At 49.1% G+C, this 23,240-nt stretch overlaps 1 protein-coding gene across 1 annotated transcript; it reads left to right on the top strand.

Moving 5' to 3' along the window:
- The first annotated feature begins 21,315 nt into the window (after window positions 1-21,315).
- LOC123064388 (E3 ubiquitin-protein ligase SINA-like 10) lies at window positions 21,316-22,850 on the top strand. The gene is made up of 2 exons (XM_044487872.1): window positions 21,316-21,680; window positions 21,809-22,850. Exons 1-2 carry the CDS (start codon window positions 21,405-21,407, stop codon window positions 22,544-22,546), a joined length of 1,014 nt encoding a protein of 337 aa, XP_044343807.1. The 5' UTR covers window positions 21,316-21,404; the 3' UTR covers window positions 22,547-22,850.
- Window positions 22,851-23,240: the final 390 nt, after the last annotated feature.

The raw sequence follows: 23,240 nt of genomic DNA, 5'->3' as shown, positions 1-23,240 counted from the left end.
ATGGTTTTGCATTGGTTTATACTAACCTATCTCACGAGTTCTTGTTGAGTTTGTTGTGAATGAAGCTTTTGATAAAAAGAAGAAAAAACCATGATATGAGAGGAATTAAGGAGACACAAAAGTTCAAGATTGGGGATGCCCAAGGCACCCCAAGATAATATTTCAAGAAGTCTCAAGCATCTAAGCTTGGGGATGCCCCGGAAGACATCCCACCTTTTTTCTTCGACAATCATCGGTTAGTATTGGTTGAGCCTAAGTTTTTGCTTCTTCACATGAGTTGTGCTATCCTTGCAATGCTATTTTATTTTGTTTTTCGTTCTGCTTGAATACAATGCCAAGATCTGAAATTCTTTAATGAGAGAGAGCCTTACACAAATTAGAATTTGCATGAATACTCTTTGTGTTTCACTTATATCTTTTGAGCTTGATAGTTTTGCTCAATGTGCTTCACTTATATCTTTTGAGCGTGATAATTTTTGCTCTAGTACTTCACTTAGATCTTTTAGAGCACGGTGGTGGATTTGTTTTAAAGAAACTATTTGATCTCTCATGCTTCACTTAGATTATTTTGAGAGTCGTTAATAGCATGGTAATTTGCTTAATGTTTATATACTTGGTGTTCAAGATATGTGAAACTTTCTTTTGAGTGAATTGAATACTAAGATAAGTTTGATGCTTGATAATTGTTTTGAGATATGGAGGTGATAATATCAAAGTCGTGCTAGTTGGGTGATTATGAATTTGAGAAATACTTGTGTTGAACTTTGCAAGTCCCGTAGCATGCACGTATGGTTAAAGTTGTGTAACAAATTTGAAACATGAAGTGTACCTGGCTTGTGCATCCTTATGAGTGGCGGTCGGGGACGAGCGATGGTCTTTTCCTACCAATCTATCCCCCTAGGAGCATGCGTGTAGTACTTGATTTTTGATGACTTCTAAATTTTTGCAATAAGTATATGAGTTCTTTTGACTAATGTTGAGTCCATGGATTATACGCACTCTCACCTTTCCACCTTTGCTAGCCTCTTCGGTACCGTGCATTGCCCTTTCTCACCTTGAGAGTTGGCGTAAACTTCGCCGGTGCATCCAAACCCCGTGATACGATACACTCTATCACACATAAACCTCCTTATATCTTCCTCAAAACAGCCACCATACCTACCTATTATGGCATTTCCATAGCCATTCCGAGATATATTGCCATGCAACTTCCATCATCATCATCATGACATACATTACTTTTGTCATATTGCCATTGCATGATCATGTAGTTGACATCGTATTTGTGGCAAATCCACCATGCATTATTTTTCATACATGTCACTCTTGATTCATTGCACCATCCCGGTACACCGCCGGAGGCATTCATTTAGAGTCATATCTTGTTCTAAGTTTTGAGTTGTAATCCTTGTGTTGTAATCTATAGAAGTGTGATGATCATTATTATTACAGCATTGCCCAAATAAAAAAAGAGAGAAAGGCCAAAAATAAAAAAAGAAAGGCCCAAAAAAAAATAAAAAAAAGGGCAATGCTACTATCTCTTTTTCCACACTTGTGCTTCAAAGTAGCACCTTTTTCTTCATGTAGTGAGTCTCATATATTGTGCTTCAAAGTAGCACCTTGTTCTTCATGTAGTGAGTCTCATAAGTTGTCCTTTTTATACTAGTGGGAATTTTTCAATATAGAACTTGGCTTGTATATTCCTACGATGGGCTTCCTCAAATGCCCTAGGTCTTCGTGAGCAAGCAAGTTGGATGCACACCCACTAGTTTTCTTTTGTTGAGCATTCATAGCTCTAGTGCATCCGTTGCATGGCAATCCCTACTCCTCATGTTGACATCAATTGATGGGCATCTCCATAGCCCGTTGATTAGCCTCGTCAACGTGATACTTTCTCCTTTTTTGTCTTCTCCACACAATCCCCATCATCATATTCTATTCCACCCATAGTGCTATATCCATGGCTCACGCTCATGTATTGCGTGAAAGTTGAAAAAGTTTGAGATTATTTAAGTATGAAACAATTGCTTGGCTTGTCATCGGGGGTATAGAAGTTGGGAACATCTTTGTGTGACGAAAATGAAGCATAGCCTAACTATATGATTTTGTAGGGATGAACTTTCTTTTGCCATGTTATTTTGAGAAGACATGATTGCTTTGATTAGTATGCTTGAAGTATTATTATTTTTGTGTCAATATGAACTTTTGTCTTGAATCTTTCGGATCAGAATATTAATATCACAATTAAGAAGATTTACATTGAAATTATGCCAAAGTATCACTCTACATCAAAAGTTCTTTTTTTATCATTTACCTACTCGAGGACGAGCAGGAATTAAGCTTGGGGATGCTTGATACGTCTCCAACGTATCTATAATTTTTGATTGCTCCATGCTACTTTATCTACTGTTTTAGACAATATTGGGCTTTATTATCCACTTTTATATTATTTTTGGGACTAACCTATTAACCGGAGGCCTAGCCCAGATTTGCTGTTTTATGCCTATTTCAGTGTTTCGAGGAAAAGGAATATCAGACGGAGTCAAAACGGAACGAAACCAACTGGAGAAGTTAATTTTGGAAGGAAAGTTACCGGATGGACTTGGACCCCATGTCAGGAGCCAAGGGAGGTGCTCACGAGGGTGGGGGGCGCCCCCTGGGTGCGCCCCCTGCCTCGTGGGGCCCCCGCAGCTCCACCGATGTACTTCCTGCACCCATATATACCTACGTACCCAAAAACTTCCAGAACAGAACCTAGATCGGGAGTTCCGCCACTGCAAGCCTCTGTAGGCACCAAAAACCAATCGGGACCTTGTTCCGGCACCCTGCCGGAGGGGGATCCCATCACCGGAGGCCATCTTCATCATCCCGGCGCTCTCCGTGACGAGGAGGGAGTAGTTCACCCTCGAGGCTGAGGGTATGTACCAGTAGCTATGTGTTTGATCTCTCTCTCTCGTGTTCTCTCTCGTGTTGACTCTATGGCATGATCTTGATGTATCCCGAGCTTTGCTATTGTAGTTGGATCTTATGATGTTTCTCCCCCTCTACTCTCTTGTGATGATTTGAGTTTCCCCTTTGAAGTTATCTTATCGGATTGAGTCTTTTATGAGAACACATGATGTATGTCTTGCGATCCACTTGATGTATGTTTTGGTGATCAACTTGCGGGTTTCGTGACATTGGGAACCTATGCATAGGGGTTGGCACACGTTCTTGACTCTCTGGTAGTAGCTTTGGGGCACTCTTTGAAGTACTTTTATGTTGGTTGGATGAATCTGAGATTGTGAGATGCATATCGTATAATCATGCTCACGGATACTTGAGGTGATAATGGAGTATCTAGGTGACATTAGGGTTTTGGTTGATTTGTGTCTTAAGGTGTTATTCTAGTACGAACTCTTTTATAGATCGATCCGAAAGAAAAACTTTGAGGTGGTTACGTACCCTACCATAATCTCTACATTTGTTCTCCGCTATTAGTGTCTTTGGAGTGACTCTTTGTTGCATGTTGAGGGCTTGTTATATGATCTATCTATGTTATTATTGTTGAGAGAACTTGCACTAGTGAAAGTATGAACCCTAGGCCTTGTTTCCTATCATTGCAATACCGTTTACGCTCACTTTTACCACTTGTTACCTTGCTGTTTTTATAATTTCAGATTACAAATACCTTTATCTACCATCTATTTTGCACTTGTATCTTCATCTCTTCGCCGAACTAGTGCACCTATACAATTTACCATTGTATTGGGTGTGTTGGGGACTATCGGTGTCAAAACCGGCGGATCTCCGGTAGGGGGTCCCGAACTATGCGTCTAGGCGGATGGTAACAGGAGACAAGGGACACGATGTTTTACCCAGGTTCGGGCCCTCTTGATGGAGCTAAAACCCTACGTCCTGTTTGATTAATATTGATGATGTGTGTTACAAGGCGGATGGTAACAGGAGACAAGGGACACGATGTTTTACCCAGGTTCGGGCCCTCTTGATGGAGGTAAAACCATACGTCCTGCTTGATTAATATTGATGATGTGTGTTACAAGAGTGGATCTACCACGAGATCAAGGAGGCTAAACCCTAGAAGCTAGCCTATGGTATGATTGTTGTCCGTCCTATGGACTAAAGCCATCTGGTTTATATAGACACCGGAGGGCTAGGGTTACATAGAGTCGGTTACAATGGTAGGAGATCTACATATCCATATCGCCAAGCTTGCCTTCCACGCCAAGGAAAGTCCCATCCGGACACGGGACGAAGTCTTCAATCTTGTATCTTCATAGTCTTGGAGTCTGGCCGATGATGATAGTTCGGTTATCCGGACACCCCCTAGTCCGGAACTCCCTCAGTAGCCCCTGAACCAGGCTTCAATGACGACGAGTCCGGCGCGCATGTTGTCTTCGGCATTGCAAGGCGGGTTCTTCCTCCAAATAATTTATAGAAGATTGTGAACACCAGGATAGTGTCCGGCTCTGCAAAAATAAATTCCACGCACCACCGTAGAGAGAATAATATTATACAAGTTCAATCTGCTGACATATTTTGCGGCGTGATCTCACACCACTACCAAGCCTTTACTAGAATCATTTTTATTGTACCACCTCAGCGCGTTTAGCGAAGCGGTTTCCTTGGCACGTCTTGTCGAAGCAGAGATCGTGTTCCCCTTATTCCGGGATTCCCATCAATACGGACGTGGGTAACCCAACCGCGCCATTGATTGCGGCGCTTGGGGGATAAGCGAGTTTTATCAGGCTGGTGGGGACGCATGTTTTCGTCCGCCCATATAAGGGGATAAAGATCCAACCCTTTTACATGCGCCTTCTTCCTCCTTGGCTTATCCAACTCCGTGAACTCGAGCTCCAGCGCCCAAGTCCGCACTTCTCACCTCAACCTTCTCCAACTATGTCCGGAGCGGGAGGCAAGTGGATGGCCTCCTCTGTCACGGAGGGGCAGATCCACAAGCTGAGCAACGCCGGATATTTGTCCAGCAACATTGCGCACCGGCTCCCCGACGAGGGAGAGCTCATCCCCACCCCCAGGCCCCATGAGAGGGTAGTATTTCTTCCCCATTTCCTCCGCGGACTGGGCTTCCCACTTCATCCCTTTGTCCGGGGGCTCATGTTCTACTACGGCCTGGATTTCCATGATCTGGCCCCGAATTTCATCCTCAACATCTTGGCGTTTATCGTCGTGTGTGAGGCCTTCCTCTGCATCCAGCCCCACTTCGGTTTGTGGCTCAAGACCTTCAGCGTCAAGCCGAAGGTTGTGAAGGGCAGCCAAGCGGAGTGCGGAGGTGCCATGGTGGGCAGGATGTCCCACATTACTTGGCTGGAGGGCACTTTCGTGGAAACCATTAAGGGGTGGCAATCGGGGTGGTTCTACATCACCGAGCCGCGTGACCCTGAATGGGCAGCGGCCCCCGAATTCAGATCCGGCATCCCTACACGGCTCACCTCCTGGAAAGAGAGTGGTCGGATCTGGGGTGATTCGGAGGAGCTGACCGGACTCCAAGCATGTATCCAAAAGCTGGTGGACAAGAAGCTCAAGCTTGTCAATGTAGTCCAGGTCATGCTCATCCGCCGGATTCTCCCGTGCCAACGACGGGGTTTCAACATGTGGGAGTTCGATCCGGCGCAGCACCAGACTCTGAGCGGGCTCTTCGACACTACGTACGAAGATGTCTGAAAGGTGCTGTTCAAGGGCGCCGAGGCTCCCGCATCCGCTACCGAAGATCGCGGATTCAGCTCGCAGCGTCCAGCTGATGAGGTAAGTGATTTTGTCCTTTACGGAACGCTCGTTTTCTATAGTTTGACTCTATGCGGGATCTAAACTCCCTTTACCTTTGACAGTACTGGTTGGCGAAGGCCGAACAGACTATCAGTCCGGCCCCGTTGCCAGAGGACCCAGCGGACGCCCGCCTAACGGGGCTGGTGGCTCCGGCACCCCACGTGGTGCCGGAGAAGAAGGCCAAGAAGAAGGCCACGGGGACTCGGAAGAGTTCCCGTTTTCAGGTGCTATCGGATGACGACTCCGAGGCCGACTCCTCTCACCAAGGTGAGGAGGAGAAGAAGAAAGCCTCTCCCCCAGAGGGGGGAGAGAAGAAAAGGAAGGCCTCCCCAACGAGGAAGACCGAAGGGTCCAAGAAGGGAAAAACTCTTCCCCCGGACTGCTCTGCCAACGCCAGTGACGACGACGAGGACTGTCCTCCAAGGGCCAAGCCCCTGGTGAGATCGTGAGTATCCGGACTCCCGAATAACTTCATAGTTTTTATTTTTTGCCACACAATGTCTTTCTAATGCCGCATACAACCCTGCAGTCTGCCCAAGGACGATCTTCCCGCTTCGTCGAGCGGGTCCTTAGGTGTGTCGGATATGGATTCTCTTCCGACCGCCTCCACCCCCCGTGACACGGACGATGCCGAGGTAGGATCCCGGGAAGGGACCCGCTAGGAGGAGGAGGCCCCGGAGGTGTCGCAGGACAACCTCCCGGACTTTGCACCGGACTCGGCTCCGGATCCCATAGTGGCTTCGGAGCCCGGCGGGCGGCCCCTTCGTAATAAGGGCAAGACCGTGACGCCGGCAGCCTCCGTCCAACCGGAGGCGCCGGATAGCTTGCTGGAGGCGCTTAATGGCGCCTCCATCGAAGAGTAACACCGCACTGTTATGAGTGCGGTGATTCAGAAGGTGCAGCTCGCCAAGAGCGGGCTGACCGAAGCCTGCAACAGCCTTCTAACAGGCTTTGAGGTAAGAATTTTGATATATGTAAAATAGTACCGCATAGACAGTAGCGCCTGATGCTCGGTTCGGTGTTCGGAAAGAAAAGCCGGACTGAGGATCTTAAGAAGATATACGCAGGAGTCATAAAAAATATGTCAATATGGGATTGCAGGCTGCGCTGCTGACCTCTGCCGCACTGACTGCGGAGGTCAATACTTTGAAGGAAAGCCTCGAGCGGTACGAGAACGAGCTCGGCCGTGCCAAGAAGCAGCTCGAGGACAAGGAAGGTGAGTAACACCTTATTAAAATTGTACCTTACAGAAAAGGATTTTGGTTGCAAAAAGAATGACAAGGATAACGTGGGTATTGCAGGGGCCACTAACAAGGTGGCGACCCTGAAAGAGGCGGTGGCCGTGGCCAAACGCAATGCGGCCGCGAAGCGCACCGAGCGAGAGAAGCAGGAGGCGCGGGTGGCGGAGGTACAGCAAGAGCTCTAGGATCTCATGAAAAAACATGAGAGCCTGGAGCGTGACTCGAAAACTCGAGAGTCTGAGCTTGCAACAGCTCTTGAGAGTGCCAAAGCTGCTAAGGCCGAAGCCTACAAGGCCCTCCAAGAAATCGAGGAATTGAAGAAAATAGCGGTGGGTAAGGCATTTTTCATGCAAAGTAAGCATGTGAGTGTTAATTACCTGTTACTTACCCGAATTCGGAGCTCTCCAGGAACGTTCGCAGATCTTCCTCGCAGCATATCCGATGCCGCCGCATTCTATCAGGCTGAGGAGAGGAGCTCGACGGAGAAGCTCTTTTGGTCTCAGTATGCTGAGGCCGGACAACCGGTGCCCCTTAGCGACCAGCTGAAGCAGCTGGTCGAGCTCCACAAGGTGGCCGAACAGGCCATGAAGGACCTCATAGTTCGGCTATGGCCTAAGGAGGCCATGCCCGGGAGCTACTTCGGCCTGGTGTGGCGGCTGGTGGATGCGTGCCCGTGGGTTGAAGTCATCAAGCACTCTGCTTGTATTGAGGGTGCCCGTCGGGCCCTTGCCCGTGCAAAGGTGCACTGGCGTAAGATGGATGCCTAGAAGCTCGTGACGGACCCGCCGCCGCAGGGCAAGGAGCACCGCACGCCCGAGATGTATTATAAGAGTGTGCTGAAGGGCGCCCGCACTATTGCGGGTGAGTGCTCCAAAGATGTAATATTTGAGTAGACTCGCATTTTGTTATCCTGTGCGCTGAAAACTTAGTTCATTTGCGCTAAGCAACGCATTTTAATTTAAAATATTACCTTTTTGCGGCTGTTTATCAAATCTGAGAGATGGCAAGTCGTCGGCTTCAGCCCCCATGCCACGAGTGCTGGGGTGTTCGGGATAAATTTGAGCACTCTTGTTCCCATATTTGGGTCCATCTAGGGAGGCGCTCAACACAACGAACAAGGCAACCGGACTTATAATGCTTGAACACTCTCACTTAGCCATAGAATTCTATAATTTTAAATTTCGGCGAAGCCCCTAGTCTTCGGAAGGCCTAATTTGGGGCGCTATCCACGCCTGGGCCGGACAAAAACCGGCTCCTCGCTCTAAGCGGCATAAGTCTTTAGGGACTCACAAAAAACCTCTCGAACAGCGACCAGCTCTCGCCTCATCATGACAGTCAGTTTTAGCTTTCTCCACTGAGGCGTTAACCCAGCTCAACTGGGGCACAATCGCAGTGGTTCTCCCAGTGCTACCTTAGCCGATACAACGGAACGTAAGGTACCAAAACATGGGAGCCGGGCAAAGCCAACTATTGACCCAAGACATGATTTGGAGCTGATGCATAAAATGCTATAAGTTCGGGGTGCCGCACTTGTGAAAGTGTTCGGACTTATCACACCATGATGCGGGAAACATAAGCCCCTGGTGTATTTAGCTATACCAGAACGTACGGATGCGACATGTCACAAATGAACATATGTATGAAAGAGAAATGCAATTGGAAGCAAAAAGGTGCTGCATTACTTATTCAAGAAAAACTGCTGTAAGTGCAGAACGATACAAATGGTGCGATAAGCAAGGGATGGGACTGTTAAACATGTCCCCCTCCAGGGGTAAGCTGCGGAATGGTGCATAAAATAGATTTAATGCTCGTAATGGAGACCACCTGGATATTCGTTGTAGCCTTTCTTCTTCCCTGGCTGTTGCATCGTGAGTTCGGCAGGTCTACTGCCGGACAGGGCCTCTGACGAACAGAGTCCTGTGGGTAAAAATAAAAAGGAAAAAGAAAAAAAAAGAACGACACACTTGAGAGCCCCTGGTGTGGTTGAGCCGCAGTCTGGGCCTATCGTGGTCGCGCCCCTCTCCCCATGCCCATGGTATCTTCAGAGTGTAATGGTGTACGCGAAGGACCTGTCTTGACGTTTTACAGGGGCTGGGGTTGGGGCCGCACTGCTACGCGTGCTCGGAACGTCCCAGGTGGTCTTGTTGTAGGTTACTCCGGGCGCGCTTAGCTGTGTCTGGCCGCTTAACGGCCGGACTCGAGAATTGCCTTAAGAGGCTGCATTGTACTTCTGCCGCGAGAGCCGCTGTATGTTCCTCCGTGCGGAGAGAACATTTAGTGTTTTAGTTGACCGTGATGACTCCTCGAGGGCCTGGCATCTTGAGCTTGAGGTATGCGTAGTGCGGCACCGCGTTGAACTTTGCAAATGCGGTACGTCCGAGCAGGGCATGATAGCCACCGCGGAACGGAACTGTGTTGAAGATTAACTCCTCGCTTCGGAAGTTATCCGGGGATCCGAAGACCACTTCCAGTGTAACTGAGCCTGTACAATTGGCTTCTACACCTGGTATGACGCCTTTAAAGGTCGTCTTGGTAGGTTTAATCCTTGAGGGGTCTATGCCCATTTTGCGCATTGTATCCTGATAAAGCAGGTTCAGGCTACTGCCGCCGTCCATCAGGACTCTGGTGAGATGAAATCCATCGACGATTGGGTCTAAGACCAATGCGGCGAATCCGCCGTGGCGGATGCTGGTGGGGTGGTCCCTTCGGTTAAAAGTGATCGGGCAGGAGGACCATGGATTGAACTTCGGGGCCACTGGCTCCATCGGGTATACATCCCTGAGTGCACGCTTCCGCTCCCTTTTGGGTATGTGCGTTGCGTATATCATGTTCACCGTCTGCACCTGTGGGGGGAAACCCTTTTGTCCTCTATTGTTCGGCGGTCGGGTCTCTTCCTCGTCATCGCTATGCAGCCCCTTGTCATTGTTTTCGGCAATTAACTTGCCTGTCTGCTTGAATACCCAACAGTCCCTGTTGTTGTGGTTAGCTGGCTTTTCGGGGGTGCCGTGTATATGGCACAAGCGGTCGAGTATTCGGTCCAAATTGGACGGACCCGGAGTAGTTCTTTTGAATGGCTTTTTCCGCTGACCGGGTTTAGAGCCTCTGAATCCGGCATTGACTGTCGTATCCTCACTATTGTCGCCGTTAATCCGGCATTTGTTTTTGTTACGACGCGACCTGCCATTACGGTCCTTGATATCCGGACTGCCAGAATTTTTGCTGAGGTTATTGCTGCGTGCTAGCCAGCTGTCCTCACCCGCGCAGAAGCGGGTCATGAGTGATGTGAGGGCTGCCATGGATTTTGGCTTTTCCTGTCCCAGGTGCCGGGCAAGCCACTCGTCGCGGATATTATGCTTGAAGGCTGCAAGGGCCTCCGCATCCGGACAGTTGATGATTTGGTTTTTCTTGGTTAAGAACCGTGTCCAGAATTGTCTGGCCGATTCGTCTGGCTGCTGAATTATGTGGCTTAGGTCATCAGCGTCTGGTGGTCGCACATACGTGCCTTGGAAGTTATCAAGGAGTGCGGCTTCCAGGTCTTCCCAACTCCCAATTAAATCTGCTGGCAAGCTGTTAAGCCAATGCTGGGCCGATCCTTTAAGCTTGAGGGGGAGATATTTGATGGCGTGAAGATCGTCACCGCGGGCCATGTGGATGTGAAGGAGATAGTCTTCGATCCAAACCGCGGAGTCTGTTGTGCCATCGTAAGATTCAATATTCACGGGTTTAAACCCTTCGGGGATTTGATGATCCATTACTTCGTCTGTGAAGCATAGTGGGTGTGCGGCGCCTCTGTACTGGGCGATATCACGACGGAGCTCGAAAGAGCTTTGTCTATTTTGTTCGGCCCGGCCGGACTTACTGTGTCCGGCGCGACGGTTGTCATCACGTATCATGGGGCGCCCACGCGATCCATAGATCGATCTTGATTGTCTTGCCCTATCCTCCAATATATCTTGCAAGTCCGGAGCGTTCCCCTGTGGCCTTGTGCTTTTCGAGCGATGCCGGGGTACGGGTCTAGTGAAGGGCCTAGAGGCCTCTCTATCGCGACCACGGGGTGGTCGGTCAGCCGTATTGTCTCCTGGTGATGCGGGTTCATACGCCTCCTCCTCTAATCGGGGGAGCAGCTTGCGTTTAGGGTAGCTTTTGGAGGGGCGTTCGAGCTCATGCTCTTCGGGCGCGAGGACTTCAGTCCATCTGTCGGCTAGCAGATCTTGATCAGCTCTAAGCTATTGCTGCTTTTTCTTGAGGCTGTTCGCCGTGGCCATAAGCCTGCGTTTAAAATGCTCTTGTTCGACGGGATCCTCAAGCACGACAAATTCATCGTCGTCGAGGCTTGCCTCGTTTCCGGAGGGAGGCATATAATCCTCTACCTCTTCTTCTGCCGCTCTCTCATGAGGGTTGGCGTCTCCGTCCTCCTGCGCTGGATCTTGCTGGAGTGGGTTGTCTTCGGCACTGTCCGGTGTATTATTATCTCCGGTGCTGGAATCTTCATTCTTGCTGTGGCGGGATTTAGAGCGGCGCCGCTGACGCTGGCGCTTGGGCTGTTTCTTGGAGGGGTCATCCTCCGCTGTTCCTTCGCCATTCCCATCCTTTGGGATATCCACCATGTATATGTCATATGATGAGGTGGATTTCCAGTGCCCGGTGGGCGCTGGTTCTTGGTCGTCTCCGGCATCGTCGTCCATACCGTCGATGTCTTCGGAGTCGTAGTCTAGCATGTCGGTTAGATCGTCGACAGTGGCTACCAAATGGGTGGTGGGTGGGCTTTGAATTTCTTCGTCGCCCGCATCCCAACCGTCCTGACCGCAGTCCGGCCAGGGCTCTCCTGATAATGAGAGATACTTTAGCGAACTCAAGATGTCGCCGAAAGGTGAGTGTTGAAAGATGTCCGCTGCGGTGAACTCCATGATCGGCGTCCAATCAGATTCGATTGGAGGGGGCGCGGGAGGTTCGGAGTCCGGCAAGGAGTCCGGCACCTTGGAGTCACGAGCTTCGTGAGGGACAAGGTCAGTGTTCGGCTCTATCACTGTAGAGGTTGCAGCCCCCGAGGCGGTGTCTAGCCACCCATCCTCGATCTGCGCAGCCGGCTCCGAATTGAGGGTCGGAGCGGACTCGTGTGCGGCCTCCAGGGCACTGTCCGGCTGCAGAGCTAAATCATGCCCATCGTGACAGTGCGGCGCGCTCGGCTGTGGCTCGAATCCATCGAAGATCAAGTCTCCGCGGATGTCAGCCGTGAAGTTCAAACTTCCAAATCTAACCTGACAGCCAGGGGCGTAGCTTTCGATCTGCTCCATATGGCCAAGCGAATTGGCCCGCAGTGCAAAGCGGCCGAATACAAAGATCTGTCCGGGGAGAAAGGTCTCACCCTAGACTGCGTCGTTGTTGATGATCAAAGAAGCCATCGAGCCTATCGGTGACGACACAGAGGAACTCTCAATGAAAGCACCAATGTCGGTGTCAAAACCGGCGGATCTCGGGTAGGGGGTCCCGAATTGTGCGTCTAGGCGGATGGTAACAGGAGACAAGGGACACGATGTTTTACCCAGGTTCGGGCCCTCTTGATGGAGGTAAAACCCTACGTCCTGCTTGATTGATATTGATGATGTGGGTATTACAAGAGTAGATCTACCACGAGATCAAGGAGGCTAAACCCTAGAAGCTAGCCTATGGTATGGTTGTTGTTCATCCTATGGACTAAAGCCATCCGGTTTATATAGACACCGGAGAGGGCTAGGGTTACACAGAGTCGGTTACAATGGTAGGAGATCTACATATCCGTATTACCAAGCTTGCCTTCCACGCCAAGGAAAGTCCCATCCGGACACCGGACGAAGTCTTCAATCTTGTATCTTCATAGTCATGGAGTCCGGCCGATGATGATAATTCGGCTATCCGGACACCCTCTAGTCCAAGACTCCCTCACTCATGTTCATCCAGCCTCCACCGCGCGCTCCTCCACCGGCTACTGTTCAACCAGCCCTCTCCACGGAGTCCTGTTCAACCACCCGTCCACAGGCTACTATTAATCCAGCCCTCCACTAGCTATTTTTCAACCAGCCCTCCACCGGCTACTGTTCAACCTTCCCTCCACGGGGTCCTATTCATCCAGCCCTCCACGGGGTCCTGTTCATCCACGGCCAACCGGCTCGATCGACCGGGGTCCTGTTCATCCAGCGGCAAGACCACGGGGTCCTATTCATCCAACCCCCACCGGGAACTGTTCATCCAACCCCTAGCAATGCTTACTATTCATCTAAAGGCAGCATTGTTCAGCTTCAGTTAGCAGCAGTAGCGAAGGAATCGCTCGATCGCTTGGGTTCAGTAATGTGTAGCCTGCAGTGCAATCGCTCGGGTTCAGTTAGGAGACGCCTCGCTCGGGTTTAGTTAGAGCCCAATGCCTCGCACCCACGCGCGTACGTGTACAAGAGAAAGGCGCATCGCTCAGCCCCCGACCACCCACCGTAACCGGGAACTCCCTGAAATTTTCCTCGCCCTTGCTTCTACCACAGTTTTTCCTGTCATGAATGGCCAAAAGAATGTCATGCAGCTGTGTCTCCGCCCGCCCAGGATGAAAACCCCATTTTCTATCATGATTTTTTGTCATAGAAGTAGGATCCCACCACATCTATGATGATACCGGGTTTTGTCACAATTATCGTCATAGAAGTGTCATAAGTATGACAGAAAAAAATTCGTTCGGCCCAAAATGTCACGGATGTGTCTTTTTTTTGTAGTGTAGAGATAAGCAGATTGTGCATTATTCCTTCAGTCAAGTATTGAGAGTGTGTGCCTTTCTTCAGACATTGAGTTTTTTCTCATAATTCTGTAGAAAGTTTTGTTCCAAAACTCCAAGTCGTTAACTTTTGCATTGGTATTGGCATAGCCCCCAAGAATGGTAGGATCCATCTATGATTGTGCATTGTTCCAAAACTCCAAGTCGTTAACTTTGTGTAGCTCAATAACAAAGCATGATCTTCATGAATGGGAAAATTGAAGTTCGGTAGGAACATCAAGGGTGAGTGCTTGATTCTCTTAGTTTCCATCATCCATTCCAACACTCATGTACAAGAATCCTGAGAATCACCCGTGACATTGACTGTGGCATAGAACTTATCAGCTCGGCGTTCCAGTCATGATGAAAATTCAATACGCTGGTTAGCTAGAGTGCATCCAGAGTATTTAGAATTGGTGAGAAACAACTCAGAGTGTGCACCAACAGGATGTGCAAGTAATCATGTTGTAATACTCTCTGTTTGTTACACAAAAGCTTCGATTTGCTTCATTGTCCAGAAGCGAGCAGACTGAGATGTTAAAGGACTATCATAAGGACTCTCTCCAAAGAAGTTTAGCTTCTCTTTATGTTGGGTCATGTTGAATGAAGGACAAAGTGATCTGCCAGACTCAAACTTCAGCATCTTCTTTTGAGGAAAACGAGGAAATCTATCATCTTCATGACCAGCAACAACAACTTCTTCCCTTTCTTCTGGGATAGATTGTAGGCGAGGCTAAAGGACTTTTGTTGTAACTGCCACGACGGGCTCAAAGGTACTTGATATAGCACTAGATTTTGCATGTTCTTCAGAGGGAGGCACAAGTCCTTATCTGCAACAACTTCTTGGTGAGCACTCGACTCAGATGGAGCAACTTTGTTCAGTTTGTTTTTCTTCGAGATCCCTCGTCTTCACTTCTTCAGAATTATTTTCCTCAAAAGGACTGACAAACGGAATTTAAACATGTCTGCAAGGAGAGTCGGTTGCTCCTGCATTCTCGAGAACTACATCTAGAGGGATTTCTCCAGGAGAGCAAGGTTCAGAAGATGCAACTTTCTCTACAGGAGCATTTTCTGTAGGAGCACTCTAGTATGGTGGGAGAATAGTTTCTACTTTCATATGATGGAGCGCTCTTCTCCGGTGGAACATTTTCTTCTTGGGCTCTCTGCTCCACTTTCTCTTCGGAGCACTTTTCTCCGGAGGGATATCCTTGGTGTTGACAACAACTATTATCCGACAGGGATTATCTCATGTAGAGAATTTCTTCGCTCTCGACTGCTCAACATGTTATTAAGCCATGCGCTTGGCACACTTGGTTTTCTTGCTCTTGGTTGTTGTTCCAAGTGTGCAACAACTTTCTTTGGTGCAGAATATCCAGTCACTCTGACATTGTGCACTTCGATGATAGTGAGAACGATGTCCACCAACTTGGTATGCCAAGTGATTTTCTTCTCGTTAATCTTTCAGACTCGTTGAGATCAAGTGCCATAGATGTCTTTCAGAGAACGATACTCATCACCATCATCAAAAGTTTCATCCATAACATTGAGAGCTTCATCTTGTTCAGCATAAATTTCATTCAGTTCAACTTCCTAGCCAGTCGCATCTTCAAGAAGTCCTTCAACCACACCAAGCACTTTCATCCAAACTTTCCATTATCACAATATCATCAAACGTCTCGAAATCTGCAGAATTGACCATCGAGAAGGATGGAGCAGCTTCCAATTCCTTCTTGTTGGAGGGAGAAGCTGCAACATCTTGTAGAGGAATTTTGTATCTCTGAGCACGACCTTCCTCAGAATTATAACTATCCTTGGAAGTTTCTGGTTGTGATTGGGGTTGAGGAGATTGTGGATGAGGTTGTACTGTAGCAATAGGTGCATTAATACCGTTATCATAAAAACCTTCGTATGCATCAACATTCTCAGTTTCATGCATTTCCATAGTGGACTTGGGTGTTTTCCGAGCAGGCCTCTTTAACATTGACTTCTTCGGTGATTCATCAAAAGCAATATTTACACATGTTCACCATTATTCTACAGGGGAGGTGCAGGAGCAATCTCTTCAGAGGGTTTAGACCTCTTAGCAACCACGTTTTCTTTGGCTTGGAGGAAGTGGACCTGCAATCTGAGCATCATGTTTGACCTTAGGGCGTCTTTCTATCTTTTTTGCAATTTCTTCAACAGGAGCTACAACTTTCCTCACATCAGTAACCACTTTCTTTGCTTTCTTGCACACATTTCAGTGGATAAACTTCGCTTATCAAGTTCCTCAGGGTAGTCTTGCAGGGTCTTGAGAGAAGAGGGATCGGCATCAGCATGAGGAGGACGCTCATACTGTCCCTTGATAGCAACGCCGAGAGTAACCAAGTCAGACCACGACAACGTTGAAAGCAAACCGCTTACTATACCTTTCACTAAGCTTGCCATAAGCATACCAGATCTTTGTCCAAGGGTGTGTAATACGTTTAGTTCTCTTATCCCTCTCTTCTTGCGTTTCATTTGAATCAATAATGCTTCTTGAAGAACAACCTTCGCCAGTATTGAGTTATCTATGTCTGCCACCTTTTTTATTTCTTTAGTGCATTACCTTCGTCAATCTGAACATTTTATTCATCCGGTTGTTCATTTTTCTTTTTGGTGCGCCTCATTCTCTTCTTGGGCACTCGAGAGTTTTGTTACAATGTTTGCTGAGAACCTTCTCCTGCCTCTTGCCAAGAACCAGCCAACAAATTATCTTCTTTCCCTTTTGCATACTTAGTCAATGAACTAACATAAGAGATGTTGAACTTCAAAGAGAATGGATGCGACGGGAAAAAATGTCAGGAATATGCACATCAGTTTTTAAGAGAAAAACATTTTTCCAGAGAGTTGAACAAATCTCCTAGAAAAGTTCTTTATAGCATCTGCTCGAATCAAGGGTTTATTTCTCCTCCTCCTATGCAAGAACCTACTCATTTTTGCCATTGGAGGTCTCTAACATGTGTCCCCTGTTCCAAGGATCTTTCGAAGGCTTGTGGCCGTATTGCTATTGTTGTTGCCCTTGTTGTTGGCATCATGCCCGATGAGTAGGTTGCTACTAGCAAAGAACAACAACAAACGTGGAGCGAGAAATGCCACCACCACCCCCGTCTCCTCCTTCGACCACATCTTGAGTCACCGGTAAATGACAATGGGAACGGCGGGATGTGTGTGGTGACCTGGGTGAGATGTTATGACGTGTGTGCGCGCGCCTGTGTACTATTTGACTACGTGTGTCCCTTGTGCTTACACATGTATCCTTTTCTTTTTATGAGGTCCCACGTGTTTGCTGGTATTGTAATCTGGCGGTGGAGTTAAAAATAAACTTTGCCAAGAAAAACATGAACGTACATTTATGTTCCTCATTTTTCTTTCTAAAAGAACATGGACCTGCAATAGTCAAACTTTTTTCCACACATTTGTAGGCACTTAAAAGAAAGACAACATAAACATATAGATAAACTAGTGATAATGAAATTGATTAAGATCATGGATTGTCATGATATGCCGTAGTAATGTATAAGTTTGGGAATGGAAGACACAACCGTGACATTTCTTGAAATCTCATATTGTATTAATAGTAGATTACTACAAAAGAAAGACAAGGAAGTGCTCGCAATTACTATGCTAATTATAATGGTCTGATTATGCTAATTAAGGCAAATGCTAGATATGGAAAGGAATAACCAAGTATTGTATAGAGTATACTCCCTCTGTATCTAAAATTCTAAATATAAGATGTTTTTGCAGTTCAAGTAGTCTTATACCTAGATGCAGAGGAATGCTTATACATGCAGCTGGATAGGGCATTATGATATTAATGTGCATATCAAGTTATTTTGGCTCCCTTGGCATGAAGAACATTACTCTAGTAAGAATATTAGTGTGTCGTGGCAAGAAATACGTGGTCAATGAGGAAGCAAGCATTTATTATAGTGCAGCTGCGTTTGTTCTCGCACCTCCTTTGTACCTCTGCTTTTTCTTCTCCCACCACCACCTGAAGATTTTGGCTTGACTCACACACAGAGGGGTTTTCTTTCCCCAAAGTCCAGCCAGCCGTAATGCAGGGCGCCGCCGCCGAGGGGAGGAGCAGGGGTTCGCCGGAGAAGGCCGACGACAGCGCCAAGAAGGCGGGGCTGGACCTGCCCGACGGCCACGTGAAGCGAGAGTGACATCGGCGGTGGGCGACTCCACCCTGGCCTTCTTGCCGCCGCGACCCATCTTGCTTGCCGAAGGAGTGGAGGGGAAGGGAATGAGGCCGTCGGCCAGGAGGGAGAAGTCGTGACTCTGGGTGGGGAGAGCCTTGGTTCCTAGAATGGGGGTGGTTCAGGCGGATGAAATGGGTGTGCAGAGCTCTTTTGCCTCAAATGTGTTAGCCATGGGTGGGGGTGGGGAGGGGTCAGCCACGTGAAGGAGAGATAGACATCTTTCGCTTCTTCCTTTTAAATTTTGAAACCTGGCCCGCGAAATGCTCTTCTTTTTCATTTTCATTTTCATTTTCGTAGGTCATTGTTCATGCTCACGCAGTTGGTAGACAGAAACAATTATAGCAACTCCAACGTGCTGACCAAAACAGAGCTAATTTTTTAAATAATACACTTTTTTAATAAATTTGACAAATATTACACCGTTAAGCGAAGCCGATTGGGTTCAGTTCATCACGCTGAAGCCGATTGGAATCCTATCGGCTTCATCGAAGCCGATTAGGATCCAGTCTGCTTCGGCGAAGCCGACTGGCCAGTCAGCTACGGGATGCAGCTCTAATCGGATTTAGTGTGACTATTTAGCACTAATTTATTTCTGCGAAATCAATTAGTTTCTATTGGCTTTGGCAAAGCAAATAGCTGCATGCAACCATTTTTTCTTCCAAAAAAAACCACCTTGGCTAATCTAATTAACAAAAAGGACTACCTATGGACCATATAGATAAAAAAGATCGCCTGGGCAGTGACGGCAGTCGCGCCAGCCAACACATGGCATCTGCCGCTACGGGACCAGGCGGCAGCAGAGTTTTCCTCTGCCATACTTTCCTGCTTATATCTCCTGCCATAGTTTTCCGCTTTTATCTCTCGCCATAGTTTCCCGCATCTGAGTTCCCACGTATATCTCACGTCACTGTTTCCCGCGTATATCTCTCATCATAGTTTCTCGCTTCTGAGTTGGGTGAGAAGTTGTGATGCGTCTATGTTGCTCCTTTGTACTCTTTGGTTACACGTGTCCCTTATGCTCCCACGTATTTGTTGGTGTTGTTATCTGGCGATGGAGTCAAAAGTACTCCATTATGAATCAATGAAGCAGGCAAATGTGCAAGAAAGAAAAAGAAACATACGCTTACAATTATGTTCCTCAATGTTTCTAGAACATGGATATGCAATAGTCAACCTTTAATCTCACACTTGTAGGTACTTGAAAGAGAAGACATCATGAATACATGGACAAAGTAGCGATAATGAAATTGATTAAGAGCACGGCTTATATCTATACAATATATAAGTGTGGGAATGGAAACCACAGTGGTGACCCACAATCTGAGTATATACAAGGAAGTACTCACAACATATACAAAAATATCTTAACATTGATATCTCATAGTAATAGATGCAGCCGGTTAAGAAAAGCAATAGATGCTTACAAAAGATATACAAGTACTCACAATTACTATCCTAACCATAATTGACCGATTACGCTAATTACGGCAACCGCTAGATATGGAACATATGGAGAGGATGGAGAGGAATAATGTAGATATTTGATTTGCCTAATCGTAAAAATACAACCTCCTTATCAAAATGTAAGACATTTTTTTTAGGGCAGCACTCTGCGCCGGTGCGCCGGCCGAACGTTTCGGCCGGTCGCGCGCGGGCCGTCAGATCAAATCGCGGAGACCGTCAGATCTAGGTAAAAAACGATTCGCCCAGCTCCCTTCTTCCTCTCGCAGAAACGTTGTCTCCTCCCTCGAGCGCCGCCGAGACCACGCCATACCCCGCGAGAAAACGGCCGAGCTTGAAGCACCACCGCGGCGTTCCCTCGTCGCCGGTGGGCGCCCTCGCCGGCCTTCTGCGTTTGCCCAAGAACAGCGGTCGCCATGGATGCAGCTCCGCCGCCCGCGCTCGTCGGAGATCCGCGCTCGCCATGGATGTAGCTCCTCTGGCTGCGCTCGCCATGGATGCAGCTCCGCTGGCCGCGCTCGCCATGGATGCAGCTTCGCCGTCCGCGCTCGCCATGTATGGATCCCGCCTGCGCACGCCATGGATGCAGCTTCGCCGTCCGCGCTCGCCATGTATGGATCCCGCCTGCGCACGCCATGGATGCAGCTCCGCCTCGCTGGCGATTGACTGGTTCCAGCAAATATAATTGGCCGTTGTAGCATTTTTCGTTGTTGGTCGTAGCAAAATGGAGACATGGTTGCAACAAAAAAGAAAGGTCGCCATTGTCGCTGGTTGTAGCTCGCCGTTGCAGGTAGCAAACATTTGCATTCTAAAAAAATGAACGGATGTAACAAAACCCGTTGCCGGACGTAGCAAATACATATAACAGTTGTAACAAAAAGTCGTCGTCGTCGTCGCGGGTCGTAGCTCGGCCATGATGGATGTAACAAAACATTATGCCGGTTGTAGCAAAAAACGATGCTAGTTGTAGCAAAATCCTGCTACGGGTGCAGCAAAACATCGTTGTCGTCGTCGCGAGGTCCGAGCTCCGCCTGATGGATGTAGCAAAAAGCTTCGCCGGTAGTAGCAAAAATCAACTACGGCTGCAACTTTCCCCCTTTTTGTGCAGTGCCATTGAAGCTTTTCTATGTCTATGGTTGAAGCTTTTTTCAATGGCTGTTGAAGCTTTTTTCAATGGCTGTTGAAGCTTTTCTAGGTGACGGTTGCAACACTTCTATACGTGGATGGATCCGGGCATAGCGGGCAGGCAGCCATGGCGGGCGGCGAGGGAGCGCCTGGCCGCCGACGACAGAGCTTGTGGTGGCCCAGTCGCTACCCGGGAGGAGGAGGGGGTGGGATGCGCGCGCTTGAAGGCTGTAGGTAGGGGATGGATCTAGCCATGGCAGCAGGCAGCCATGGCGGCCGGCGAGGGAGCACCTGGCCGCCGGCGATGGAGTCTGTTGTGGCCTAGTCGCAGCCCGGGGGAGGGGAAGGATGCGCGCACTAGGCTGGAGGTAGGGGATGGAGGCGCATAGGGAAGGAGGCGGGGCCACTGCACGGGCGCGTTTGCCAGCGTGGCGTGCGAACCGGCGCAACGTTTCGGCTGGCGCACCGCGCCCAAACGTTTCCTTTTTTTACGCTAAACAATGATATAACATACATGCAGCTGGTTGGGGCATTATGACAGTAATGTGCATATATCAAATCATTTTGGCTCGTTTATCATGAAGAGATAGTACTACTACGTTAATGCAGGGGGATTGTGTGGAACAGTGGCAAGTGCTGATAATGAGGACAGAAGCATTTATACTGCAGTAGTACTTGGAACAGTAGCTGCCTCGGCCCCTTTTCTTCTTGGACCTCTGCTCTTCTCCTCTCTCTCTCTCTCTCACAACTCCTGCTAGAAAAAAGTTTTCTTTCCCCAAAGTCCGGCCAGCCAGGATGCAGGGCGCCGCCGCCGCCGCCGAGGGGAGGAGCAGGGCTTCGCCGGACAAGGCCGACGAGGAGAGCGCCAAGAAGCCGCGCCTGGACCTGCCCGACGCCCACTCCGTGAAGCAAGAGCTCGTCGCTCCAGATGCGGCCGAAGGAGGAGACCCAGGGGGCATCGTCGCGGCGGCGGCGCCGTACAGCCCGAGAGAGGAGCTCGCCGTGAGGATCGACAAGCGCCTGCTCCACTGCCCCCTCTGCACCCTCCCCTTCAAGCCCCCCGTCTTCCAGGTTCTTCCCTTTTTTCTTCCACACTCGGCCTCGGTGCCGTGCCGGCCGGTGAAACATCCATCCTTTCCTTCCTCAAGAAGATGTGCTGATTTACCGGCGGACTCCGATTTGTGTTCCTGCTGCTGCAGTGCAAGGCGGGGCACCTGGCCTGCGGCGGCTGCGTCGCCCAGCTGCCCTGCGGCCAGTGCAAGGCGTGCGTGGACGGCGCCGGCTTCTTCGACCCCTGCCCCGCGCTGGACGCCGTCGTGTCCTCCACCAGGATCGAGTGCCCCAACGCCGGCTGCCCGAGGTACGTCACCTACCACGAGGTCGCCGAGCACCAGACCGCGTGCGCGCACGCGCCCTGCCGCTGCACGGAGCCCGGCTGCGGCTACGTCGGCGCGCCGCAGGCGCTCGCCGGCCACCTCCACACCGTCCACTCGGTGCCGGTGCGCGCCGTGCAGTACGGCAAGGCCAGCCAGCTCCGCGTGCCGGTGTCGGCGCCGCGGCTGGTGCTCCTCGGCGACGACGACAACCGCGTGTTCCTCCTCACCGTGGGCGCGCTCGGCGCCGGCGTGACCGCCGTGTCCGTGGTGTGCGCCAGGGCGAGCGCGGCGACGCGGCCCCGGTTCGCGTGCAAGATGTGGGTCAACCTGGAGGCAGCGGCGGCGAACGGCGGCAAGGAGGACATGGTGCTGGTGGACATGCACATGAGCAGCAGCTCGTCGCCCGGCGCGGTGGTCGCCGCGGGCGAGCCGACGTTCCTGATGGTGCCGCCAATGTACCTGGTGCCAGCAGCAGCAGCAGGGGACGGGGCTGCGTCCATGGAAGTTCCCCTGCACATCCGCATCGACAAGCTCTCTCCTTGGTCCGACGCATTGGTTTGATTAGCTCCAGCACTCACTCAAGGCAGTTCGTGGTTGCTTATTTCGGAGTTCCAGCTTAAACTAAGTACTCTATTTGGGTGATGTTTATTAGCAGATGCAGTTCATCTTTGATGGTAGTCTTATCCTGCCTAGTAGTCAACTTTAATGTCGTTGTAGGGTACTTAAATGTCGTTGTAGGATATTATGCTTTGTGCTAATCCTGTGGTGAAATGCATCTTCTTGCGGTGTTGTATCATTCCAACTTGCAAGCATTTCATTTGCATCTGTTGCAATCTATCTATCTCATGTCAAGAAATGTTATCCATGACACCAAAGCGACGCTTAATGCGGGTTTACGGGAGGATAATGAGGAAGAAAGGAGGCCTTCTGTCAAAAAAATCTCCTAACTCTTCTCTATGTATAAATTTGAATATTCAACATGTTTGATGCAGCATATAACCCTGCAGTTATTCCTGATGAAGCTTCTCTCAGAGTCTTCCTAAGGAATGAATCAAGCAACCATTCCATATTTGTTCAAGCGTCTGCTATGAAAGTTTGTTCAGTTTTGCAGGCAGAAGCAATGGGACTTCTTCTAGCGGCTGCAGTCCTCAATGCTTTGAACTGGAACACTGTTTCGAAATTTTCTCTGATTGCAGGACTTTGGTAAGAGTTCCGGAGGCCAAGGATTTGATTCGGCATCCTACTTTGCTGATTT

This window comes from Triticum aestivum, chromosome 3B (assembly GCF_018294505.1).
Source record: "Triticum aestivum cultivar Chinese Spring chromosome 3B, IWGSC CS RefSeq v2.1, whole genome shotgun sequence".
NCBI lineage: Eukaryota > Viridiplantae > Streptophyta > Magnoliopsida > Poales > Poaceae > Triticum > Triticum aestivum.
Note: the sequence above shows the minus strand (reverse complement) of the source record. Positions and strands in the feature narration are given on the sequence as shown.